The sequence below is a fragment of the Phaseolus vulgaris genome, chromosome 8 (genome assembly GCF_051622355.1).
Source record: "Phaseolus vulgaris cultivar YP4 chromosome 8, ASM5162235v1, whole genome shotgun sequence".
NCBI classification, from domain to species: domain Eukaryota; kingdom Viridiplantae; phylum Streptophyta; class Magnoliopsida; order Fabales; family Fabaceae; genus Phaseolus; species Phaseolus vulgaris.
This window is the reverse complement of record NC_143505.1, coordinates 54,831,994-54,858,539: the sequence shown is the minus strand read 5'-3', so window position 1 is coordinate 54,858,539 and position 26,546 is coordinate 54,831,994. Positions and strand designations below refer to the sequence as shown.

General features: G+C 31.0%; 3 protein-coding genes and 1 long non-coding RNA gene across 4 annotated transcripts; all 4 read left to right on the top strand.

Moving 5' to 3' along the window:
• The first annotated feature begins 389 nt into the window (after window positions 1–389).
• Window positions 390–4,101, top strand: LOC137826468 (RNA-binding KH domain-containing protein). The gene is made up of 11 exons (XM_068632438.2): window positions 390–777; window positions 860–970; window positions 1,058–1,126; window positions 1,639–1,695; window positions 1,851–1,889; window positions 2,008–2,112; window positions 2,202–2,284; window positions 2,368–2,449; window positions 3,100–3,243; window positions 3,484–3,555; window positions 3,687–4,101. The coding sequence occupies exons 1-11, from the start codon at window positions 493–495 to the stop codon at window positions 3,807–3,809; spliced, it is 1,170 nt and encodes a 389-aa protein (XP_068488539.1). The 5' UTR covers window positions 390–492; the 3' UTR covers window positions 3,810–4,101.
• A 3,540-nt stretch (window positions 4,102–7,641) lies between these two features.
• Window positions 7,642–7,971, top strand: LOC150025667 (uncharacterized). Its single transcript, XM_090294162.1, has one exon. It carries the CDS (start codon window positions 7,642–7,644, stop codon window positions 7,969–7,971), a length of 330 nt encoding a protein of 109 aa, XP_090150288.1.
• A 6,461-nt stretch (window positions 7,972–14,432) lies between these two features.
• LOC137826760 (uncharacterized) lies at window positions 14,433–16,546 on the top strand. The gene is made up of 3 exons (XR_011083581.2): window positions 14,433–14,555; window positions 14,736–14,883; window positions 16,284–16,546. It is a non-coding gene; the product is annotated as an uncharacterized LOC137826760 (long non-coding RNA).
• A 5,660-nt stretch (window positions 16,547–22,206) lies between these two features.
• HMG1 (hydroxy methylglutaryl CoA reductase 1) lies at window positions 22,207–26,014 on the top strand. Its single transcript, XM_068633568.1, has 4 exons — window positions 22,207–23,382; window positions 23,904–24,085; window positions 24,924–25,270; window positions 25,383–26,014. The coding sequence occupies exons 1-4, from the start codon at window positions 22,451–22,453 to the stop codon at window positions 25,623–25,625; spliced, it is 1,704 nt and encodes a 567-aa protein (XP_068489669.1). The 5' UTR covers window positions 22,207–22,450; the 3' UTR covers window positions 25,626–26,014.
• The last annotated feature ends 532 nt before the right edge of the window (window positions 26,015–26,546 follow it).

Genomic DNA, 26,546 nt, shown 5'->3' with positions numbered 1-26,546 from the left:
AAAATGCAAAACATCCATAATTGAAAAAACTATTTCAGATTCGTCAATCCATAATTCAAAATATGCATTTCGAATTCAGAAATCCATAATTGAAAAAAATCATTCCGCATCCACCAATCCATAATAGAAATTAGGTTTCCAGATTTAGCAATCTGGAAATCAACAATTTATGCAAACTTTATTTCCAGAACACCTCCTCATACAGAAAACAACATAACTCACTTCCGGATTGATGAATCTGTAACACACTCCAAAAATCTCGATTTCAAATAAAAGGTGAATGTCAGTTTCAAGATTTACAAAATTGTGGGAGTGCGGGAAGAAAAATGTAGGGGTGCAGGAAGAAACTGCCTATTTTGTTACATTAAAATGGGCTTAAAATAGGAGGCCCAAAGGCACTTGAACATTTTGGTGGAAACAAGACAGCATCGCACACAAACTCGAAAACCTAACGGAAGCAACTGCAGAGGGATAACCGGAGAGGTAGCAGCGATGAAAAACCTTGAAGAGGATGAGAATGGCGTGGAGCAGGAAGAATTGCAGAAGAAGGAGAAGAGAAAGGGGAAGCACGATAAACCGAAGCCATGGGACGATGACCCTAACATCGACCACTGGAAGGTCGAGAAGTTCGACCCTTCATGGAACGAAGGTGGCATGCTCGAAGTCAGTTCCTTCTCCACCCTCTTCCCTCAGTACCTCGAAAAGCATCTCCAAGAAATATGGCCTACTGTCAAATCCGCTCTCAAACAATACGGCATCGCTTGCGAACTCAACCTCGTACGCACTTCCCTTCCTCACTCCCCTTCCACCGTCCTTTTCTTTCATTCTCAAACCCTAATTGTACCTTCAATTGTTGCAGGTCGAGGGCTCCATGACGGTTTCAACCACCAGAAAGACCCGAGACCCCTATATTATCATCAAAGCCAGGGATCTCATCAAGCTTCTCGCAAGAAGTGTTACTCCAACTCAGGTATTTATTTATATGTGTGCCTTTCTCTTGTTTCTCTCTCTTTCTTTCAAATTTCAGTTATGTTAATGTCGTTTCCGTTGTTCCCAGGCGATAAAAATACTTGACGATGAAGTACAATGTGATATCATTAAAATCAGTGGCTTGGTTCGCAATAAGGTATTTTCTGATGATTTTGTGAACGTTTGTTTATTGTTTTATCGTTGAATATTCATTACCAGTGCCTCTGCGAGTCCTGTGTTTGGGCTGAGTGTTGGTTAGTTCTTTTGGATTGGGAAGGAACAGACAGAGGTCATTTGCTGTGATGCGATGATGTTGTGATGTTATGTGTGACGGTTGGAAATGTATGCTTTAGTAACCCAACTTTTGGAGCAATAATCATTCGTGTTGATGATATACCTATCATTCTTATACACCAGTTCTCTCCGAAAGCTGTAAAAAAATTGATTTGAACGCACACTTAATGCTTTATATTGAAATAAAACTAAGAACTTTTAGGAGAAATTCCTTATTAACATCGCGGAAACATTGAAACCATCTGGCCGTGAAAGCCCCCGTCTCAACCGCTTTTTTTGAATTTTGTATTCTTTAATGTAATCTTTTGTAGTTTGTCATGAAACATTTTGAGGAAATTTGTGTGATACTAGGAAGTTCACTTTTTCTGACTGCAGGAGCGATTTGTAAAAAGGAGACAACATCTTCTGGGTCCCAATTCTTCCACCCTGAAGGTATGTTTTCTGCTAAGATTTGATTTTTTTTTCAGATGGGGATGACCCCTTTGTTATTACTTTCTAGCTTCGGTTTTATGGTTCTGCATACTACTATCAATAGATGGCTTCAACTTTGTAACTCACTTTTCTACAACTGTAATACTGGTGTGCAGGCTCTTGAAATACTCACTGGCTGCTACATTCTCGTCCAGGTAATTTTGACTTTTGCTTCGTTGTTTTGAATGTGAAGACTGTACATTTACATGCACTATAATATGAGTGTAGTCTAGAAAGAGCTGATTTCTTTCTATTTCTCATGCAATTCTGCAGGGAAACACAGTTTCTGCTATGGGTTCATTTAAAGGTTTAAAACAAGTCAGAAGGATCGTTGAAGAATGCATGCTGAATAAAATGCATCCTGTATACAACATTAAGGTTAAATGATTTGTATTTCATCAAGCTGATTTTTTTGGTACAGATTTTCGGTGTAAAAAAATCTCAATTCTCTTTTTTCACTTGGTCAGGTTCTTATGATGAAGAAAGAACTTGAAAAGGATCCGTCCCTTGCCCAGGAGAACTGGGATAGGTTCCTTCCAAAATTCAAGAAGTATGCCTTTTATTCAATAATTTGTATGTACAAAGTTCTCACTCTTGGTCTCAGTTTCACTGACTCTTCATATCTTTATTTAGGAAAAATGTTAAACAAAAGAAGGTTAACTCTAAACAGAAGAAACCATACACTCCATTCCCTCCACCACAACAGCCCAGCAAGGTGAGACAACTTCTAATATCTATTATCTGGTTGGATTTCTTCCACTTATGTACAGAGTCTCTTCTATTCATGTACCCAACAACAAAATAAAGAATTGACTGGAAAATGAATGCTTAAATAAATTCCATTTTGTTTAAATTTGCCTAATGGTTCTCAAAGAAGAATTGCATTTAATGGTGCTCAAAAACTCAATTACCTTAGTAGGACCCTACTGATACCTTCATTTTCTTGCTCTGTTGTGATTGGTGCTTAATCCATTTTCTCCTAATTGCCGATGATTTGTTAAAGCTGAGAACCTAATATTTTCTCTGTAGTTGTTTCAATAAAGGCAACAGACATATAGTGATTATGAAATATGATTAATATTCAATATCGAGCATTATATTCAGGAATTGATATATGCTCACCGTTTACTTAAGTGTGCACTATCTAGGATTTGTGAATATATTGAACTTTTCTTGACCTTTAAATAAGATAGCAGCATCAATTCCACAATTACTCTTTTTTTTGGCATGCTTATATGATTTTTTTTCTTTTTTAGTTTTATCTGTATATATCCAAGTTTTTGACACTATATTCTTCTGATATTTTGTTTGTTAATTTACGTAATAAATTCTAAGTCGTCTGTCGTAATTTATGTGACATTTCAGATTGATATACAACTAGAAACTGGAGAATACTTTTTAAATAACAAAAGAAAATCGGCGAAGATATGGCAAGAGAAGCAGGAGAAACAGGCTGAAAAAACTGCTGAAAACAAAAGGAAACGAGACGAGGCCTTTATCCCACCCAAGGTTTATACTAACATTTCATTTGCAATTTTTTCTTCTATTCACCACTATTTATTGTGTTTGGGGTTACATCTCCCTTCAATCCTTTTTCCTATTCATAAATGTTGTTACTACGCGATAGTGCAAATGAATATTTGGGTGCATTCGAAACTGCGAACCAAACATGCACTATTTTTTGTTAAATTGTTTTACTTTATAGTCTTCTTCATGGTGTTCTGTTAAACTTTTATTTGCTTTCTTTAGGAGCCTGTAAACCCGGTGGATAAATCGGAGGATGCTAACAATAAAGTAACTGACATTACAATGTCCTTAAAGGTAACAAGTTTCTCCCAGAATTTTGTTATGTTTTTTTTTACTGGTTAAAATTGTAAGCTTTTGTTGCCACACCGGTATTTTCTGTTTAAATAAATCTCATCTCACTTGTATTAAAAATGGCACGTCTGCAGAAAAAAACAGAGAAGTTTGGAAAGCGTAAATCTGAAGAAAATATAAATGCGGAGTCTTATATTATGGGATCATCAGAACAAACATCAGGAAAGAAATCCAAGAAGCAAAGGTCTTTAGCATAATCTTCATTTTGGAGATGGAACATGACCGTGTGATGTGAATTCAGTCCAGATCTTCTGAATCCAATGTCCTTGCAGTTAACAGTTTTGACATTATTGTTGTACGAGGCTTCGTTTTTCTTACCATTTTGTCATGGAGTTGAGTGCGTGTAACGTAGCAGTACTTGGCACTAGACTATGTACACCCTGTGGTCCTTTCAAAAACATTGTCCGACACACTCTGACAATATGATTTGGTTTCACGAGTTGGTGCCATATATATATATAGTTTAGACTGCATGTTTCATTTGCAAAATCTGGTCCAATCCCAAAAGGAAGAAAAGAGCAATCAGAAACTGAATTTTTCGACTTTTTCGACTTTTTCGATAGTCCTTTAATGAAAGTGAATATTTATCTTCCACGAAATGTGCACAGATATTCTTCTATTTCTCCTTGGGTAAGTTTTAATAAATTTAAATGTGAAGAAGTCAAACATTTATCTTCAAGGAAATGTTTTATAAATGCAGGTTATTAAATCTTATAATCAGTTTTATGAACTTATTACAGCAGTTTGTGATTGAATGACTGCAAAATTATTTTATATTCATTTTGTAATTTGTTTTTTCCATTGTTTCATGTAATTTGTTGTCATACTTTTTGTTTTCATTTTAAGTCTTTTTATAGTGTGATGGCATAAAGAATTTTAATAATGAAATTTACCTTTATAAAAAAATTAAAAATTTATAATAAATTATGATGTTTATGTAAAAATTAAAAAAACAAAATTGGATTGTCTAAAATTTAATAATTTTAAATTTCATCTAAAAGTAAAAAATTTAAAACACTATTTAAAAAATTAAATAAGTAATCAATATTAAGTGAAAATAATTTCATCATGAAAGAAAAAGTTGTCAAAAATATTTAAAAAAATTAACAATTTTTAGTTAAAAAATCAAACAAGCTTAATTAAAGTTTAAAGAATATTATCAATATTAATACTTTTTAATTATTAGTAATTATTTCATATTTAAATAATTTTCATATTTTGTCATAATTAAAATATTATATCTAATTAAAAATAAAAATTAAATAAATATAATTTACTTATTAAAATAAAACATTTTAAAAGTTATAAATTGATACTGATTCAAATTTAATATATTTTATATATCTTAAAAATATGAAATTCTATGTTTAAAATGTTAATTATTTGTGTCCAGTAAAATAAAATTCTTATTGAATAACATGTCTACTATACTCTCTTTCTTGTTAAAGTACATGATTTTAACAAAGAGGATATCTTCTTATTTTAAAATTTTAGCTAAATTTCAAAATATCTATATAGCCCATGAGAAACTTGTTATTGTCAGTATTTTATGCATATAACGCGTGTATTAAGATGTTGATGCCTGGTCAAAGTTCAATACTTGGTTCCCAAGAAAGAAGAGTGCATATGTAAACCCTTTGGAATTGATTGCAAAAGCTGTTATGGAGTGGTGCGATCACTGTTGCAGGTTTTGTCAAACCAGTGTAGAAAGCATAATGAATGACTTTGCTGCCAAATATTGCAGGTGCACTATTACTTACTATTGCTTATATTCTCTTTCTTCTCGAAGTTTTTGACAAAAATATATTATGTAATGTCCAATTTGCAGCTCTTGCACCATGTGTGGGAAGATTTTGTTAGACTCCATTACCCCATTTCAGGTCATATCTCTAAATATGGAGATAAACAGAATTTCTGGAAGAATAAGGAAAAGGAGAAAGAAAAGTGTACAAATTGTGAATAAAGAATGTAAATAAGGTACTGCAAATAAACTTTCCTTGTTCACACTTTAAACTACTTTTGCCCAGAATATGATCGGTTCATAAATGGAAAATTCAACGTGGAAATTGAAATAAGAGAATCCAATACCCTTCATCTTTGTTTATGTCTCAATTCACAATGTTATGTGAATGCATTCATATACCCTTATTGCAGGATATGTCTAAGGATTCTCTGACACTACTCGAGTTTCTGATAATTGTTGAAGAATCATAGTTCTGTGTTCTTTAGTCTTCTGAAAATTAAATATCTGGTTTCACATTATTTTGATTCAGATTAGAATTAGAGACAGTACTTTATTATGTTAGAAAAAAAAATGTAAATTTGTTAAAGGAATGTATCAATTAAAACATCTGTGTATATTAACAAATGCATTATCTCAAAACTACAATATTATATAATGTCAAAAAGTGACAGTTTAAGCTGACAAAATTACTAGAACTGGAAATGGAAAATGTTTACATATATAGAAGTATTAATAAATTCAGAATATCCTTTATTTAATTATTGGGAAAAAAATTGCAAATTAGAAAATTCAATCAAAATTTTTACTTCAAAACTCAAAACATTCCTTAAAGCTTTGAAGAGAAAAGTATTCTCCTTGGTGAGCAATTAATTAATTACTACTTTTCTTTATTACGAATGGCTTCAGAAATATAGAAGAAGCACCCATGTGGATGCGTTGCATTTTTCAAAGGCTGACAATTTATATGATTCATTTTACTTTCCTAAGTATATAATTTTGCTTTTATACAAATTTAATTATACATTTTATTTTTTTAGTATTTTAAAATTAAGTAAATTTAGTTCATTACTATGTTATTTAATTCATAAAAAAGTGTTATGTATAACGGTGGCAATTATATTTTCATTTAAGATATTTGTTAGAATAAAATTTCTTTAAAGAATTATGATATAAACTATAACCTGAATATTTCTAACAAAGTTTTTAAATGAATATTTTTTTTGTATATGCATGTATAAAACACATCAAAGTATGAAGAAAATAAAACACAGTAGATATAAATTATTATGTAAATTTATCGCTTTCATTTCAGGGTAAAATTAATAATAATTGGGTCTAAAAATGATTTAAAAAATACTTATAATTAAATTGCTTTGCTACTTGATATAAGAAAAAAAGTGAAGTTAGTCTTGGTGAGGATCAGTAAGCAAATGTGTGACTTTCCAGAGTTTTGTGTTTGGATGAAAGAGTAAATTTGAAGAAGTAAAAAGAAAAAAAAAATGAGAAAGAACGTGAAAAAATGTTATAAGTAATTTGATTAATGTAATAGTTTAAAATTATTTTTTAAATTAAAAATTTTGTAAAATAATGTTATTACTCTTATTTTATATTTTAATTTTTTTATTAGTATATTATTATTACTTTAAAATTTTATTTTTATTGTTATTACTATTTTTAAATATTTTTATTTATTATTCTATTAATATTATTATTCTTTTATTATTGTGATTAATAACAAAAATATTTATTTTATTATTATTTATTATTATATAAAATTATTTATGTTATTATTTTTATTTTAATATTTATTATCACTATTATCAGTATTATTATTTATGATCATATTAATTTATTTTTAATATTATTTATTATTGTACTGGTAGGCTAAAACTGAGAGATTCAGGCCGAGAACTACATATTGAACAACCAAGAGGTGTTAGGCTAAAACCGAGAGAGGTTTAGACCGAAAGCGGAAAAGATATACATAAAAGAATAAAACAAAATACAAATATTATTATAAAAATAAAGCCCAATTAAGATAAAAACTAGCATGAGGGGTGTGTAAATAATAAAAAGGTGTAGAAAGAAAGCCCAAAAGTAAGGGGGAAACAAATGGACAAGCTGAAGCTGCAAACAAAGTTATTCTCGGACAGTTAAAGAAGAGGTTAGGAAGCGCTAAAGGTTTATGGGCAGAGAAGTTGCCAGAGATATTATGGGCATATAGGTGTACACCTCAAACGTCAACTGGAGAAACACCATTCAACCTATCGTATGGAACAGATGCAATGTTACCAGTGGAAGTTATTGAACCAACATTACGAAGACAAATGGAAGATTGGAATACCAACAACGAATGCTTAAGGACTGACCTTGATCTTATTGAAGAACTCAGAGAACGAGCAAAAATAAAGGAAGCAGCAGTAAAGAGAAGAGCAATGAAGAGGTTTAATGCAAAAGTAAAATTAAGAGATTTTAAGGAAGGGGATTTGGTCTGGAGAATGCGAACTGATGCTCGAAAAGATCCACGACATGGAAAGTTAGCATCCAATTGGGAAGGTCCTTTCAGGGTACTGGAAAATTTACAAAATGGAGCATATAGATTAGAAACTCTGTAAGAGAAAGTAATACCAAGAACATGAAATGCGAGTCATTTAAAATTCTATTTTAGTTAAAATAGATGTAAACGGAAGACTTTTGTGTACATACTTATCATCTAATCAAGAAGCATTACCAAGTAACAAAACTCATCTTGTCAGCTTTCATTCTTACTCGTTCTAAAATTCCACAACGCATAAACATTCTTATTCGGTTTTGAATGCTCTCACTTTAAGTAAAATCCCTCCCGAAGAAGTATTTTCCTATGATACTTTCGGTCTTGGATGCTTTCACTTTAAGTGAAATCCCTCCCGAAAGAGTATTTCCTTATGATCTTATCAGCCTTGGATGATTTCACTCTAAGTGAAAACCCACCCGAAAGAGCACATATTTACAAAACTTTCGGTCTTGGATGATTTCACTCTAAGTGAAAACCCACCGAAAAGGCACATATTTACAAAACTTTCGGTCTTGGATGATTTCACTCTAAGTGAAAACTCACCCGAAAAGGCACATATTTACAAAATTTTCGGTCTTGGATGATTTCACTCTAAGTGAAAACCCACCCAAAAGAGCACATATTTACAAAACTTTCGGCCTTGGATGATTTCACTCTAAGTGAAAACCCACCCGAAAAAATCTCACTCTATGCCGAAAACACAAATAGCGAATAATTACCACATTAAATAAAGCATACTACGTCATACTTCACGGCATGATACACCGCATAAAAAACCTAAAAATGTGAGATTAATTGCATAAGGTTGTCTAAATTTCATCCACCATTATAATACTTTACATGAACTTTATCTTATACGTTCGATCAAAAACGCTTTCTCACGTCTTCTAAAAGTTCCCTTTTAATAGTTACAAAATTCGCGCAGAATCCACTATTTTGGAATACTTTTACATACAAAACCGAAAGGTACTTGTGCCTTAATGTCGTAAATACCGAAAGATACTCAGTGCTTAAACCGAAACGTAATCATATTAAAAATACTAAAGTTAAGAAGTATAAGTTAAAGCACTTAAAACATTTCAAACATTTTCAATTAACAGACCAAAAAATTAAGCATCTAGTGGTAAAAACCGAAAGGTCTATCACGACACTTAATCATACAACTGAGAGGTCACAACCACATTAAATAACAGTCGGCGAAATAAAAATAAAAGTATCCAACACATAGCATAAGATAACTGTTAAAAAGAAACCAATAAACTTTATACGTATTTAGGTTCCAAAAAAGAGATTACATTAAAACATTCCAAAAATATCCATACATGGATCAGCATTCCCAAAATACCCATACACGGATCAGCATACCAAAACAATTTCACTTTCGGCAAAGTAAACTTGTGCCCACCTAATTCTCGATATTAATATCTTCAACATCATTGTCCGGAATCTCATTAACAGGAACTAATTCACCCTTATAAAAATCCTTCTTAACATCAAAGTTGCCTTCATCAATAGGAATCTTATAAAAATATTTTGCTTGTTGAAGAGCCTTCTCAAAACCAAGGTTGTGCTGTTCAAAGATATAGCTTTCGGCTTCAAAAACATTAGTCTTCAACTGATTTATCTCTTCATCCATAAGTTTGATAGTGTTCTTGTCAGCTTCGTTTGCAGAGGATAATGCCGATACCTTTTCGCTCAAAAGTTGATTTTCTTTAAGCAGTTGAGCATTCTCTTTACCAAATCTTAAGTTTTCACTCTTCAATTCAGCAATTTCTTTTCCAAGGCCTTCCTTTACAGCTTCTTCTTCATTTTTCTGTTTCTTCATCTCTTCTAATTGTCAAGATAAAGAGCTCATTTTTTTCTTATACTCAGCAAGATCAGTCTTCAATTTTTCAAACTCAGATAAAGACACACAATTTCCATTTTTCTCTTTCATCATCTTTCCAATCAACAGACCTCTACTTGACAATTCGATAATAGAATCCGCCAATGAAGCAGCATCCATATTTTTTAACATGTTGTAAGATGGTTCATTAAAAGAAGTTTGAACAAACTTCGCATATTTTGTTGAAGCACTAAAAATTGTTTCAGAAAGAGGTTCAGATGAAACATTTTCAACATGGCGATGACGCCAAGACGACGAATGTGATCTCTTGCTATTTTTGTCTCGTTTCTTTGACTTCTTCGAGGGACCGGCAACATCAACATTACGTGCAGCTTCAACCACTTCAACATGTGCAACCGGTTCCACGACTTCTACTTCCACCACAGGATTCACTACATTCTCACGTCGCGGAGTTACATCACCTACCTTGTTCAGCAGTTTTGAAAAATAAGATCGAGCTTTCGGATTCGTGCTTGCCATCAGAGCTGAAAATCCATAAAAAACTTAGCAAAGTTAAAAAACTCATCCTATAAAGCAGGAAAATGTGGAACAACCACGTACCAATAAGATCTTCTCGAGGACTTGATTGTAGCAAGGCGCGAGTGGGAACCTGGTACGAGAGGTGACTAAAAACTTCAATAACATGGCGATCAGCCGCACCCATTGAGTGAAACGATATTGAGTTAAACTTCACGGGATCCCTCGTCCAATACAGAGGAAACTTTGGAGAATCTCCATCAAAAAAATACTCTCTTCCTACTGGTTCTATTAGAATTTTGAAAAAACCTCCCTTAAAATCCTTATATTGATGACGTAAAAGGTTTAAGGAAACAAACATTGGATTTGCTGATAAGGGATAACCACTCTAGCCGTTTCCTAGGCCGAGAGCTATAATAGTACAAGAAAGAAGCAGGACTGGGGGAAAGCGATAATAATTTACACAAAATACTAAAAGTTTGCATTGCAGCCCAACCATTGGGATGAAGCTGAGTAGGAGCAACATTAAGGAAATTAAGAACGCCTATTTGAAAGTTGTTCAAAGGCAATCGAATATGAAGATCTCTAAAAAAGCAAGCATAAAAATAAAAAAATTCGTAGCTATCACCCTCTCGACCATGGCAAACATTATCAACATCCCCAACACGCCGAAAAGAAATAATATCATTTTCAATGTCAGAATAATAAATTTGAGAATGGGAAAGAAAACTACAAAGTTCGATAGCAGAACGATACTTCGAAAAAAACTCTCGGACTTTAGGATTAACCCATTGATAACCTGCACGAAGATTTTTCCGGGGCAATACAATTCCGAATTCTTGAGGAGCATTAATAGTCGGAGCTCCATTTGAATCGTTCATACAAGAAGGAGTAGTAGATGAAGACTTCGAATCTGGATGATCTTCTTCTCGAACCACTCACCCAGTTGATTCATCACCCGCGCTCAAAAAATCATCAGAAGCAGAAAAACCCGAAAAAGACATATTACCTTTGCAAGAACCGATTGAAGATTGAAAATGAGCTCCCTTTTTCAATAGCAACAAAACACACATTCATAAAGGTTTGAATGAAGAACCTATTTATAACCCAAAAATAAACCCTAGAATTCGAAACGTTACAACAATATGAAACAGTTCAAAAATATATAATCTAACGGCTAAAACAGCAAGTTCACGTCAAATCATTTAAACTCAGCAAAATAAAGCACGAAAACCAATGCATTTAATATCAAATCAAATCAAATGTCAAAATGATTATATTATATTAAGACAAAATACTTTTGTTTAAACTTAAAATATTTCTGTCTCGGGGGCCAGTGTACTGGTAGGCTAAAATCGAGAGGTTCAGGCCGAGAACTACATATTGAACAACCAAGAGGTGTTAGGCTAAAACCGAGAGGTTTAGACCGAAAGCGAAAAATATACATAAAAGAATAAAACAAAATACAAATATTATTATAAAAATAAAGCCCAATTAAGATAAAAACTAGCATAAGGGGTGTGTAAATAATAAAAAGGTGTAGAAAGAAAGCCCAAAAGTAAGGGGGAAAGCCCATTAAAGAAACCCTATAAATAGGAGTTCAGAGTAAGAAAAAGGTAAGAGTGATTTTATCTGATGAACATTGAACTATTTTTGACTTTGGCATCGGAGCGACTTGCAGGTACCCCCCCATCTGTGAGGAGAAGCTGAGAACACCTGCTGTGAGGAGAAGCTGAGAACACCTGTTGTGAGGAGAAGCCGAGAACACCAATCGAGAGGAGAAGCCGAGAACACCAGTCGAGAGGAGAAACCGAGAGTCCAGCCCAAGGAGAAACCGAGAGTCCAGCCCAAGAGAAAACCGAGTGTCCAACCCTAGACCGGAAGATTTGTATAAGAGGTCATCTTGTCAACCTGGTTTCAGTGCTTTTGGTCTCTGTTGTAAGAACAATTATATTATATTAAATAATTAATTATATTATAACATAATCAATTACATGTTTATGTATAACATAATCATTATACGTATATTTTGTTACAATACAATGGATTATATGTTTTCACTATAGGTAATTTAATCAATTACGAGTTCAGAAAATGTGGCTTCACAAACTGCAAGAATTTACAAATTTCAGCTATAAATGGCAGTGGGAAGAATATGATATATATATATATATATATATATATATATATATATATCTTAAATTTTTGGTACTCGTTTTTATGATAAGAAAATAAATTAAAGGACTAAATTAAAGATTTAAAAGTATTTAAAAATGAGCTAAAAATATAATATAATATTTAGGACAAAATATAAATAAATATAATCACTAGAAAAAAAATTATTAAATAAAAATCAATTTTAAAGATAAAAAATAATATATTAATTAAATTATATATTATTTTAGAAATTAAAATAATATTTAAAGTAATTTTTATTATTAATAAAAATTATAAACTACTTTTTATTTATTTTATTGTTAATATTATTAATATAATTAACAGCTAGTAGTTAAATATATATCAATTTAAAAATTAATTTATAAAATTTATGAATAATAAAATTTATTTAAATATTAATGATTTTTTAGTCTTTAAAATAATACTTAATTTATTTAATATAGTAAATGTTGTAATAAAATATAAGCATATCTTTTCCTTTTTTTAATTAATTTTTAAATTATTTATTTATAGTTTTATAAATAAGATTTAATTTATTGAATATAATAACTAATTATTTTTATCTTTAAAATTAATTTTTATTTTATTTAATGATTTTATTATGTTGTTACAAAAATAGGATAGATTCATGCCGAAATAATTGGGATTTATGATGAATGAAGCAGGTGGGATACCAAGTAATTTTAGAATATTAGAATTATGAGCAATTTATATACGTACAACACGACCCAAATATGGAGATAGATAAAATGTAAGACAATGAGACAGATCTATATATTATATAATTATAAATTATATAAATTGACAATAAATATTTATGTACACAAGTATGTTACAAATTATTTTTTGAAGCAGAAAGATGTTTTGCATGATTGGTTCACAAAGATTTGTTTCTTATTTTTATAATATAATAACAATTTATACAATAAAGTTTGAATTTTTAGAAAATTAATGTATTTTTACTTTTTAAAATTGTGTTATAACTGTACTATAATTGTCAGAAATCTAACAAATACTTTTTGAATTAGACGGATACGTGTCCTACAGGTGTCTTACGAGTGTCGTGTCTGATACATTTAAAAGGAGTGTTCGAACTTTATAGATAATGAGCCTAACATTTTCTATTTTAAAATTGTTTACGTCTTATTTATAACACCTTTCTGTTTCAAAAACAAAATTACACTAAAAATTTGTTTTCTTTATTTTCTATACATATATTAAGGAGATAAAATAAGATACGATTCATATATTTAATTTCTATAGATAAAAAAATATGACTAAATATTTCAAAAACAAAATTACACTAAAAATTTGTTTTCTTTAAAATAATATTTAATTTATTTAATATAATTAGTTTTTATTTTATTTAATGATTTTCTTTTGTTTACAAAATATAAACATATCTTTTCCTTCTTTTAATTTAAAATTATTTGTTTATAGTTTTATAAATAACATTTAATTGATTTAATATAATAACTAATTTCTTTTATCTCTAAAACTAGTTTTTATTTTATTTAATGATTTTATTATGTTGTTATAAAAAAATGTAAATATATCTTCTCATCCATTTAATTGATTTTTAAATTATTTATGTATAGATTCATGCCGAAATAATTGGGATTTATGATGAATGAAGCAGGTGGGATACCAAATAATTTTAGAATATTAGAATTAAGAGCCTAGCATTTTCTATTTTATGGTTGTTTACGTCTTATTTATACATCTTTCTATTTCAAAAACAAAATTACACTAAAAATGTTTTTCTTTTGTTTTCTTTATTTTCTATATATTAAGGAGATAAAATAAGATACGATTCATATATTTAATTTCTATAGATAAAAAAATATCACTAAGTAAATATTGAATTAAAATCTTAAAATAACATTTTTAAAAAAAAATCATCATATATCTTTTATATTATGGTGGTATATACACGCTTAGTCAAAGGTATTTAATGAGATTTATGAGATTGTAATTAGGTTATTTAAGCCACTTTGAAACTGAACACAAATGTTGGCATGCATGGAGTGGTGCAGTCATTGTTGCAGGGTTTGCCCCACCAGATTGGAAGCTATCTATGGTGACATTTCGGTCGATTCTTGCAGGTCATTCACTTATATCATCTTTTCTTCTTCTTTTCTTAATCTATTTTTAGGGTTACAAATGTGAAAAATTGAATCCAAAAAGGTTGTGAACACAATATGGGAAAAATAATAATGTGGATTCATTGTCCATTGGTTGAATCTGATCCTGTGATCTTCAAATTTCAATGATTTTGTTTTCAGTGTCTGCACTTTATGTGGAAAGATTCTGTTAGATTTGAATGCATCGCTTCACGTGATATTTCCAAAAAAGAAGAATGGTGGTAAAAGTTCTAAAATGCACACGAAAGAGAGAAAGAGCAAGAATGTACAATCTCAGAAACAAGAAACCGTGAGTACTCTGATTTGTTCTCAGTTTTGTTCCTTTTGTTGTAAGTGTAGCAGCTGAATTGGTCAAAACTTGTTATATATGTAAATTTGGAGTCTGCATTATTCTGTGTTTGTTTTGTGTGACTTTATTGTGTAGTGTAGAGTGTAGAATCATCTTTTTTATGATTGTTTGTTCTTTAATATTGTTGTTTCTATTTGGGTCATGCTTTAAGGAATCATGTGATTTGGAAATTAGATTCATGTAGAGAAGATGAAAGTGTATAAAATAGTGGAAAATTGATCAGGTGATGGAATTGGAATAAGAGAATTATGGTTTTCATTTTTCCTTAAGATTTGACTAATTGAAGCCTTGATCTTTGTGTATGACCCAATCACACCCCATCTATGGTTTAAAAAACTCACTTCATCATCCAAGTCATTCACAACTCACTTTTGTGTTTGATTGGTACTTAAAACAATTTTATTTCTTCATGTTTTCCTCAATAATTTATTTGTATGAAAAACTATTGAACTCGACTCATTTAGTGTGATCTCAATTGAATTAGAGATTGATTTCTAGGTTTTCACCGCAAGTATATGTTAATTAGCATTTTTTTAATTAAATTAGGATAATTTTATAGATTAATTATGAAAACAAGTAAAAAATATAAAATTTTTATTGGAGTAAGTTGTGTACCTTAACATGACTTTGATTTAATGTAATTAGATATCAACTAAGTCGTGTAACACTAATGTAATTAAAATATAATTACATTTTACGACTTCTCTTCAAATATATTGAATTTGGATTATCTTGAACGACTTTTACATATTAAACTCATTTCAACTTGATATAATTTTTACACATTAAAATCGTTTCAACTTGACATAACTTTTACACGATAAACCCGTTTCAACTTGACACGAATTTCTAATAATAAACTCATTTTAACTTGATGCAACTTTCTCACAATAAACTCATTTCAAGTTGATATGACTTTTTTAGGATAAAATTATTTTAACATGACACAACTTTATCACGGTAAAATTATTTACACTTAACACAATTTTTTCACAGTAAACTCGTTTAACTTGAATCAACTTTTTTACCGTTTCAACTTGAAACAACCTTTTCACGATAAAATAATTTCAACTTTGAGAACGACTTATTTATTTCATTAATTTTTAACCTTTTTATCTAGGTAAAATTATATTATTTTAGTAAAAAGTCCTCATTAGTTTTTAAGGCATTTAATGTAACACATGTCATTTTAATAGGAACTAGAAATAATGGTGAGGAACATTCTGTGCTTTTCTATGTGCATTTATTTTTCTTCATTCAGCTCTTCATTAAAAAGTGTTATTAATCTTTTATTTAATTTTGTTTTGACAATATGTTGCGTGTGTGTACGGCTTTTACAGGATACAAGTCAGAGTTCATCAGAGGCATAGTTCTGTGTGGCTTAGTATCTTCAAATTTACTATTTTACACAATAAAGCTTATAAGTTATCACAAAGCTCAAATTTATAGATTATGTTAGGTATTTTTTTTACCCTAAGCCACAACCCTCCATTCATTTATATTTACAATAATTAATATCTTACCACCAAGTTTCAGTATAACCACCATGCTTTGTATTCAAGGATTCTGGTTGAAGAGTTTTTTATGATCATTGAAGCACAGTAAGAACTCAAGTTAAAGTTCAATAAATATGTGAATTGAGATACAAGCATAATTCATTCTCACATCATACATTTTCTGAAAGAAAGATACAGAGATTAAGTATAAACATTGAATTGAGAATTAGTCTCACAACAAAAAGTTAATTTTAACCCTCCAATTCTTCTTGTGTTTATGCATAAAAAATATAAATAAGTAATAAATATAAGTTTTCCTTATTAATTATCTAAAATCATTAGTGTGATCTAACATTTTAATATGTAAAAGTTGTCTGAATCTGATACAATCTATCATGAGTTTAGAGAGGCCGAAAATTTGGCTGATTTCCATGCGAGTCATGCAAATTAAGGTGGTATTGCATTGAGAAATCTAAATATTTGGATCAAGTTTTAAATTTAAATCTATGTTTTTATAAAAATAATTTGAATTTCTATAAATTCAAATCCAAATATTTGGATTGGATTTAAATCCAAATTCATATTTTTACAAAACTAATTTGAATTTTTATAAATTTAAATCTAATCTAAATCCATATTTTTATAAAAATATATTTTAAATTTAAATCCACATTTTCTAACACAATTAACATAATTTTAATATAATAATATGTAAAGGAAATTTAATATTATATAAATATTAAAGAAATATAATAAACAGCGACTCATTGTAGTGCATTGAATAGGTCCATGAGATAAACTTAATAGAACAATGAATGCAAATATAGCGTCGATAGATAATGCATCATTGTAAAAGTGATTCACGGGATTGAGGGAGTAGAGAATTTTTTAAAATCTAATTAAGTAAAATGAAAATTTGATCTGGAAAAATAATAAAATATGAATCAAAATAAAAATCAAATTTAAATAGATTAGATCAGTGCAAAAGTGCAAAAATATAACAGTTTTTTCAAAATAGATTTTTTGTCCACCCCTAATTCAAATCATGAGTTTTTGGATATTTACTTTAAGAACTTCGTTTTATTTCTTTATTTGCAAGAAATATATCATTAACAAGTTTATCTTTTTAATCTTTAACTTTTTAATATATTTTTTTCTCATTCTAGTGTCGTAATATCACGACACAAACGTAATCAATAAGGCAGAGGATTTTTATCTAGAATTTTATCTGGTTAAAAGTTGTGTTTAATTAAAATTAATGTAAGATTTTAGTCATCTCTAGGATATAAAAACTATCATTAGATCAATTCTAATCAAATATACGGTCTTAGACTGAGTCCTAATTAAATATTCTACAGAATTTAACGACGTTTTTTTTTTCTAATATTTTTTTTTAAATTACACAATACAATAAAAATTATTTTTTACGAGAATATATTTAACATTTTTTTGTGATTTAGACCTCCGAAGTGTTAGGTATTTTTCTTTTTTAAGATTTTGTGATATTAATGAATTATCAACGCTTTTTTACTAATTTATACTTATCTTTATATTAATATTTAGTTTTATTTTAGTATTATGGATATTTTATCATTTTTTATTTTTTTAAAAAATATTTAGTATACAGGAAGGGTGGTTTTTAATTGAAAGAATAGTTTTGAATTTTAATTTTTGAAGATTCATTATTTCTCTTTGCCTTCATTAACTTCCATATATTCTCTTTAACTTCTCATTTTAACGTTTTTGGGAGAAATTGTTTTTGACGAATAAAAAGAAGACCAAAGAAAGAGAGACATCCTTCTTTCTCTTAGTAGGAATGTTTTCTTTCAAACGCAAACCAATACTTGGAGAGGGACAAAACTCAAGTCATGATGAAGATTAACTATTCCTTCCATGTCTCACAGTTTCACCACCTCATATGTGTTGCCACTCGTGATAATCGACCTGTCTATAGAAAGCGTCACTGCATTCACGTAACCATCATGTCCGAAGGTTGCAAAAATGCTTTAGCGACGCGCCGCTGTCACCAGCCTAAAAAATGACAAAGTTGTTGTGTGACAGAGAGGACATGATAGATGTGCCCAACAAAAGGGTTGCTAGCCATGAAGAGGAAAGAGGTTTCATTGACTAAGGTTAAAGTCAATATAGTGCGATCTACTTTCGGTGATTTCATCTACTTTTGGAATTTATTTTTGGTTCTCTCTCCCTTCCTATTTGGGCACTGTCACAAGACTCTTGCTCTTGAATTAATAATTTTTTAAAAGCCTCTGCTTTGCTATATGACCCTCAAACATTATTTCATAATTTAGATTTATGAAGTATTTGTTCTGTCTCCATGTAACTGTATATAATTTTGATAACTTAAAATATAGAATTAGCCAAGGTTGGCCACGCTGAATTGAAAAAATTCTTGGGACTTTGTTTTGTCATCTTATGGCCTATTTGTTTTTGTCATTTGCAATCAGACAATGACTATTTTCTCATTCTAAGATTGTTAAACAATTAGGTTTATATGCATCATATTAACACTATGCATTTAAATGATACAAATAAAAGAATGCAGATACAAATCAATTATTTTGTGATTTTCAAATTCTCATTTAAAAGACCATGTTATTTTCCCATTCTAAGATTGTGAAGCAATTAGGTTATATGTATCATATTAACACTATGTATATAAATGATACAGATAAAAAATGCAGATACATGTGTTTCGGCTAGTCTATACCTATATATAAAGGGGAGATAACCCTCAAAAGAACGACAGGAGCTATAACACTATTTTTAAACTATTTAAAAAAAATAAATTAAAACTAAACATTGCAAAGTGAGACTTGTCGAGGAGCATTGCACAATTGCATCTTTTTCTTCCGTTCATCTTCACTTTTATCCCATCAAACACCTTTTTCGTTTTCTATTTTTATATTCAAAATTCAAGATATGAGAATTCATACTTTCCTTCCAGAACCACGAAACCAACCAATAAGTGTTGCTTTTCAATTATAAAGTAGAATATGGAAATGCAATGTCTGATTTTACTTTTCTTTTTTATTCATTTATGCATGTCTTTGGCACTGTATGATGACAATATTGTTATTATTGTGCCGACACAAATAACACCATAAAATACACGAAAAGAACAATTTAATCAAACTTATAACAAAATTATTAAAGAAAACAACAAAGAAAAAAGAATAAAAGGATTTTGTTCATTGAATAAAAAATTGAAAGAGAAAAAAATGTACCAAATAAAAGTGCGCCAGTGGGAGTGGGAGGGGTTAGTCTATAAAAAAGAGATTGCTTAGGGAGAACAAACTAGCGAAACGCTTACGTTTTGGAATTTGATTTGAAGGGTTAAGTGATGTAATTTAATTAAGTAACAAATAATCATATATATTTTATAATGTATGACTTTTCATACTCATCTCATCACATAAACAATCACAACTAGTTTCACTTAAAACCTCAATAATTTAATAAATTATAACTATACTCGTGACTCAACAACTTCGAGACAAAACATATTATAGACTTTCATTGGGAGACTAACACACAACTTAAAACAAAAATTCACCCACATATAATATTTAACAATAAATGGGTTAACTTTTCGAATTTATCATAATAAGTAACAATGTAAAAACTTCCATTTACTTCTCACCCTTAATATATAATCATCTATGTGACTTGGAAGCTAGCAAAATCTAATTATTTCTTTTATTTAATGGTTTGCTTGCTCAATACACACCATATATCACATATATGTCCATTACCAGTTAAGTAATAATCATTCCATTGGTCATAATTAAATAAAACACAACACATTGCACCACATAAAATTGAATTAATATATAACTATAATATATATATATATATATATTTATCTATATGTTTATATAAGTCTAGTAGTAAATAAATTATTATCAAATATGTTAAAATATACATTTAACATTGTGAGACTAAATAAGTGTTTGGCGTTACACAATAATGTTTGTCTAGAAGATATAATCAACATTAACTCTCTATCATTCAAACACTTAATTTATCGCTTGAGTAATTGAATTATGAGAGAATTGTTAAGATTTCTCTGTCCCTCAACGAGGACTCCATAAAAGTGACACCAATTAATTGTTTGAGTGATAAACCTCTGCACCAACATAAAATGCTTGTTCGAGTCTTACATAAGCAACCACTTGAGTTAGATATATTAAAGACAAAAATTAAAAAATTATCCACTATTCAACCAAACTAACTATTTTCAAAACAACAAATTTTCATTACAAATTTAACTCATAATAAAACCATTTTAATCCAATTAATTAAAATAATTGAATAAGTTAAATAACAAATGTCAAATACTAAATTACAATTTCATTTCAAACATATAAATAAATTACTAAATATTCAACCAACTCAAACAATTTAATCTAAAATCAAACATTAATATAATTATGTCCTCGCACATTTTTTTATCATAGGTTCAATTCTTCCTAAAGTTCAATACATTCAACAAGATACTTCAAATTAAACTCCCTTACTTATTTTAGAAGTATTTTACTCTTGAAAGGTTAAAAAGTGAAATATACCTTTACTCACAAAAATTATATATAACAACTATAAATATTTTTACAAACCTAAAGTAATAAATTTTTATCTTTTCACATTAGATCATATATGCAACTAAACGCATGCTAAATAGAAAAAAAATTAAGATTTGTGAAAAAAAAAAAATTTCTCAAATAAAAAAATTGACCAAACAAGATGACTTAAATATTTTTTACTTTCTAAATGGTGATTTTTTAAAGAAAAAGGTAAGAAAAATTGTCCCACAAATATAAAGAGACGTAAAGAAAATTTAAATTGAATATATAAATATATATATATATATATATATCCATAGTTTATCTTTAAGTCTGGTATACTTATAAAAACAGACTCATAAAAATTATTTTTCGAAATCAATTTTAAATTTAGAAAGGGATAATAAAAGTTATAAATTTACAAGACTTCGTATTTAAATATCTATTTTAATTATTTCTCAAATTCCTGCATAGAACAGAAGAATTTATTTTATTGTAATAATAATGGAAATTAAAGAGTAACTAAGTATAAAACAGAAGTCCACAATATTTAGTTGTAAACGTTGCAGAATCTGGAGCAGTTGAATATCATCATTATTATTTCCTTTTTTGGATGAAAATCTTTGTGTAGGTAATCAATCACACACTCCAATTGTTGTCATTCATTCATTGGTTTTCTTTATTTCATTCCCCAAAACCCAAAAAAACCAGTTTCCCCAATGTTCCACTCTCTTCTACTTCCATCATATTTTTAAATTACAACAATGAATTGTAAGAAAATAAATAAAAAATTTCAATTTCATTTCATTATGTCCGAATAGTCACATCTACTATAATTATATAAAAACATGTATATCATAATTAACTCATTAAAATTTATTGTTAATATTATTTTATACTTAAATGCTCATCGTAATAATCGAGAACTCTTTACCTTGACCAAAACAGTGACGTAAAACGATATTGAATCTTCATTTTCGTGTAATAGTTAAATTGAATAAATCAAATGATCTGGCAACTGGTAATTTATTTTTAATGGACCCATCAGATTAAAAGTATAAGAAAATGCATTAATATAATTTTGAATTAAAAAGGTAGCTTGATTATTTAATTAGTATGATTAACGCGTTGTTTTAGGGTATCAGACGGCTGGTATTTTTAAAAAATAAAGTAAAATGTTTTTTTTTGGAAAAGTTTTATAATTACAGTTGTATGTGTTGTGATGGTTGAGGAAAGTGGAAAAGTTGGAAGAAAAGTGCTAATAAAAACAAAACAATAACAAATGCCGACGCTGTTGGGTCCGGTCGCACCGTATCGCACTCACCGTTCTTCGCTGTCACACAGAACATATCACATGGCATAACCATTCATTCATTCATTTATTCGCCGTTTTTTCCTCCGTTGCTCTCCCGCAACCCTTTCGCACGCGCAATGGACCTCCGCCACCGCGCGCCGCCCACCGCACACGACGGAGCTATCCACCACCCCAACCGCGGCAAGAGGGATTCCACTTCCACGCCATCAGCGTCCTCTCCTAAGGCCTCCGATGCGCTCCCTCTGCCACTGTACCTCACGAACGCGATCTTCTTCACTCTCTTCTTCTCCGTCGCGTACTTTCTCCTGCACCGGTGGCGCGACAAGATCCGCAGCCACACACCTCTCCACGTGGTCACGCTCTCCGAGATTGCTGCGATTTTCTCCCTCATTGCCTCCTTCATCTACCTCCTCGGCTTCTTCGGCATCGACTTCGTCCAGTCCTTCATCACACGCGCCTCGCAGGATGCGTGGGACGTCGACGAAGCGGTTTCGGAACCCTCGCCGACGCCCTCGCCCTCTCCATCAATTACCAAATTGCCCCCTGCGGATTGCTCGATGATCTCCGAAGATGATGAGGATATTGTCTGCTCCGTCGTGGACGGCGTCACGCCGTCCTACGCGCTCGAGTCTCGCCTCGGCGACTGCCGCCGTGCGGCGGCGATTCGGCGGGCGGCTCTGCAGAGGCTGACGGGGCGGTCGCTGGAGGGGCTGCCGCTGGAAGGGTTCGATTACGACTCGATTTTGGGGCAGTGCTGTGAAATGCCGGTGGGGTACGTGCAGATTCCGGTGGGGGTGGCGGGGCCTTTGCTGCTGGACGGGTTCGAGTACACGGTGCCGATGGCCACCACCGAGGGGTGCCTTGTTGCTAGCACCAATCGAGGGTGTAAAGCCATATATGCTTCTGGTGGGGCCAGCAGTGTTGTTTTGAGGGATTGCATGTCAAGGGCACCGGTTGTTAGGTTCTCCACTGCCAAGAGGGCTGCACAGTTGAAGTTCTTCTTGGAGGATCCTCTCAATTTTGATACCCTTTCCCTTGTTTTCAACAGGTTTGTTTTGGTACACTCTAGAGTGAGTTTGGATTCGTGATCATGATCTGAGAATTTATCATTTAGTAGTTGGTGTCCACGTTAACTGCATGTTTGGATTCACATCGGATCATCGAAAAGTGTGTTGAAATGTCGATATCCAATTAACTGATTTTAAATGAATATTAATATGGTTGGTTGGTAAAGAATTTATTGAGTCCAAAATTAATTTTGAGTTTAGAAGTCATTTTAAATAGTGCTTGTGTTGAATAAGAAAATTTATACTGAGATTTACAATCATTTCCTGTATACTAAGTGAATTTTCTGTAGTTTATGGATTGATATTTATGTTGATTTTTTTTTAAATGTTATGCGAGAATTAAAGGTGTGGTTTTCCTTTAAAACTTTGATTTTTTTCTGTTAATTGGGGAGTGGATGAGTGGAGGAAATTTGGAGTATATATGACTGGAGATGTCGTTTATTTGAGTGTAGGAAATTTATTTATTTGTGCTGAGTTTTGGTGTTTGGTTTAATGATTTCAGGTCGAGTAGATTTGCCAGGCTGCAAGGTATTCAGTGTGCTATGGCTGGGAAGAACGCTTATTTGAGATTCACTTGTAGCACGGGTGATGCCATGGGGATGAACATGGTTTCCAAAGGGGTGCAAAACGTTCTTGATTTTCTTCAGAATGATTTCCCTGACATGGATGTCATTGGCATTTCTGGTAATTTCTGTACCTTTCCCATTTTGATGGACAATATTTCCTTGATCTTTCTTTTGTTAAATCGAATGATGTCACCAATGCCGTTCCTTTATATAGTATCACACATCGTCTCTTTTTGTTCTTTCTTTTCCGTACTGGTTTCTTTTCTTTCATCATGAAGTTGGTCCAATTTCATTATCTTATTTCTTTCCGTACTACCTTTGACGTCTTAGCTTATACATTCATATATATATATATATATATATTGTTTTAGGTGCTGTCAATTTGAGCTGGAGACTAGTGTCCTATAACGATGTCACTGTATTTTGTGTGGTATTGTCATGTTGGATTTTAATCGGAGATTTATTTGTTTATTGTATATATGCTCTTTGCAAAAGGGTTGATGCGTATTTAGTAGTCATATTTTATTCATTTGTTACTTAATTATGAGGTATGAATAATTAGCATGATGCAACAATTGGAACTGTGTCAAACTCTCGTATTAATCCCCAATTTACTTACATTTTTCATTTGGTGGATTTCTTGTTTTCTACGTGTACTTGTATTTATTTCTTTCATCGTGTCAGTTCCGGTTTGGTAATCTCAGTCTTTCACTATATTGATCTCATTGTGTAGTTATTTAATTCGATGTCTATAATCAGGGCATGCTGAAATTGTTTAAATGGGAATATTAGACCGAAAGTGTGATGGTTATGTTCTGACTTGATCTTTTATATTGATCTCATTGTTTGGTTATTTGATTCGATGTCTATAATCACGACGGCATGGGGAAATTGTTTTAATGGGAATATTAACACGAAAATGTGATGGTTGTGTTCTGATTTGATTGATCCTTTAGGAAATTATTGTTCGGACAAGAAGCCAGCTGCAGTAAATTGGATCGAGGGACGTGGGAAATCAGTTGTTTGTGAAGCAATTATTACAGCAGAAGTGGTGAAGAAGGTATTGAAGACCAGCGTGTCTGCCCTGGTGGAGCTTAACATGCTCAAAAACCTTACTGGTTCCGCTATTGCTGGTGCTCTTGGTGGATTCAATGCCCATGCTAGCAACATTGTCTCTGCAGTCTTTATAGCCACCGGTCAAGATCCAGCACAAAATATTGAGAGTTCCCATTGCATAACCATGATGGAAGCCGTGAATGATGGGAGGGACCTTCACGTCTCGGTGACCATGCCTTCCATTGAGGTGATTTGGCATCCGATCCAATCCTTTCTTAAACATTACCCTACTATATTTGGTCAATTTTCCAATTTAGTTAATAGCTAAGGTTTATATGATTCTTCAATTTTCCTCTCAGGTGGGTACTGTTGGGGGTGGGACTCAACTTGCATCCCAGTCTGCTTGCTTGAATTTACTTGGTGTGAAGGGTGCGAGCAAGGAGTCACCGGGATCAAACTCAAGACTTTTGGCCGCCATTGTTGCTGGATCTGTTTTAGCTGGAGAGTTGTCTCTGATGTCTGCCATTGCAGCGGGGCAGCTAGTCAACAGCCACATGAAATATAACAGATCAAGCAAAGATGTAACCAAAATATCATCTTGAGGTCGTGGACGTGGTTGTAGTCATGAATAAAAAATGGAGGGTCTCTGGGCATAAAAGTAGAAATTTGGGAAGGAAAATGGAGAAAAAATAGATTAGGTTGTTGCCATCCATGTTTAGCTTTGCATTGTTGTCTGTAGATGTTTTATTATTTGATCTCTTCTCTACTTGTTCCCTTCCCTCTCTGGATCCTTGCTTCCATGTACACTTCTCATTGCATTTTCTGCTGAGCATTGAATGGGTGCTAACACTCTTGTTTTAGCATACCAAGGTATTTGTCGTGTGGTGTCGTAATTCTTTTACCTATGTAATATGCTAGCCTCTTTCACGCACAGTCTCTCATGTATTGATTCTATTATATGAAGCCAATGCATTGATTGATACATGTTCAATTCTTCTCCGCACTGCCATCAATTAGATTTCACCAATTAGATACTTTTTTGTTGTTGTCATGTTATTTGGTTCTTGATTGTCTATATGAAAATAGTTTTATTGAAAGTGGTCAAATTTACTTGAATAATTTTTACACTTTAAAAACTAATTATGTCCTCAGTTCAGATAAATAAAACAATATTCACTTTTACAGTGTCTTTCTTTATTTCTTAAAAGAGAAAATGTACTGTTCAATAGAATGAAAGAAAAAATTTCCACGTAAAACGAATAAATATTCTCTCTAAACTTTTTTTTGTCTCAAATTGAGAAGATTTATGGAAAAAGATAGGTATATATTATGGATAATGGATTATATATTTAGTATTTTATTAATATTTATATTTATCAGATAAATAATTAAATTAAAAATATTAAAAAATAAAATAATTTAAATTTTAATAATTTATTTTGATACATGATTATTTTAAAATACAATTTTTATTTAAATTTTATTTTAACACTAACCTATATTTTTAAAAACTACTTTTTATA

Coding starts and splice junctions, on each gene's coding strand:
- LOC137826468 (XM_068632438.2), top strand. CDS start 493: ATGAAAAACCTTGAAGAGGATGAGAATGGCGTGGAGCAGGAAGAATTG. Junction 2,113..2,201: donor ATCCTGTATACAACATTAAG/GTTAAATGATTT, acceptor TCACTTGGTCAG/GTTCTTATGATGAAGAAAGA. Junction 2,450..3,099: donor CACCACAACAGCCCAGCAAG/GTGAGACAACTT, acceptor GTGACATTTCAG/ATTGATATACAACTAGAAAC.
- LOC150025667 (XM_090294162.1), top strand. CDS start 7,642: ATGTTACCAGTGGAAGTTATTGAACCAACATTACGAAGACAAATGGAA.
- HMG1 (XM_068633568.1), top strand. CDS start 22,451: ATGGACCTCCGCCACCGCGCGCCGCCCACCGCACACGACGGAGCTATC. Junction 24,086..24,923: donor GGATGTCATTGGCATTTCTG/GTAATTTCTGTA, acceptor TTGATCCTTTAG/GAAATTATTGTTCGGACAAG. Junction 25,271..25,382: donor TGACCATGCCTTCCATTGAG/GTGATTTGGCAT, acceptor TTTTCCTCTCAG/GTGGGTACTGTTGGGGGTGG.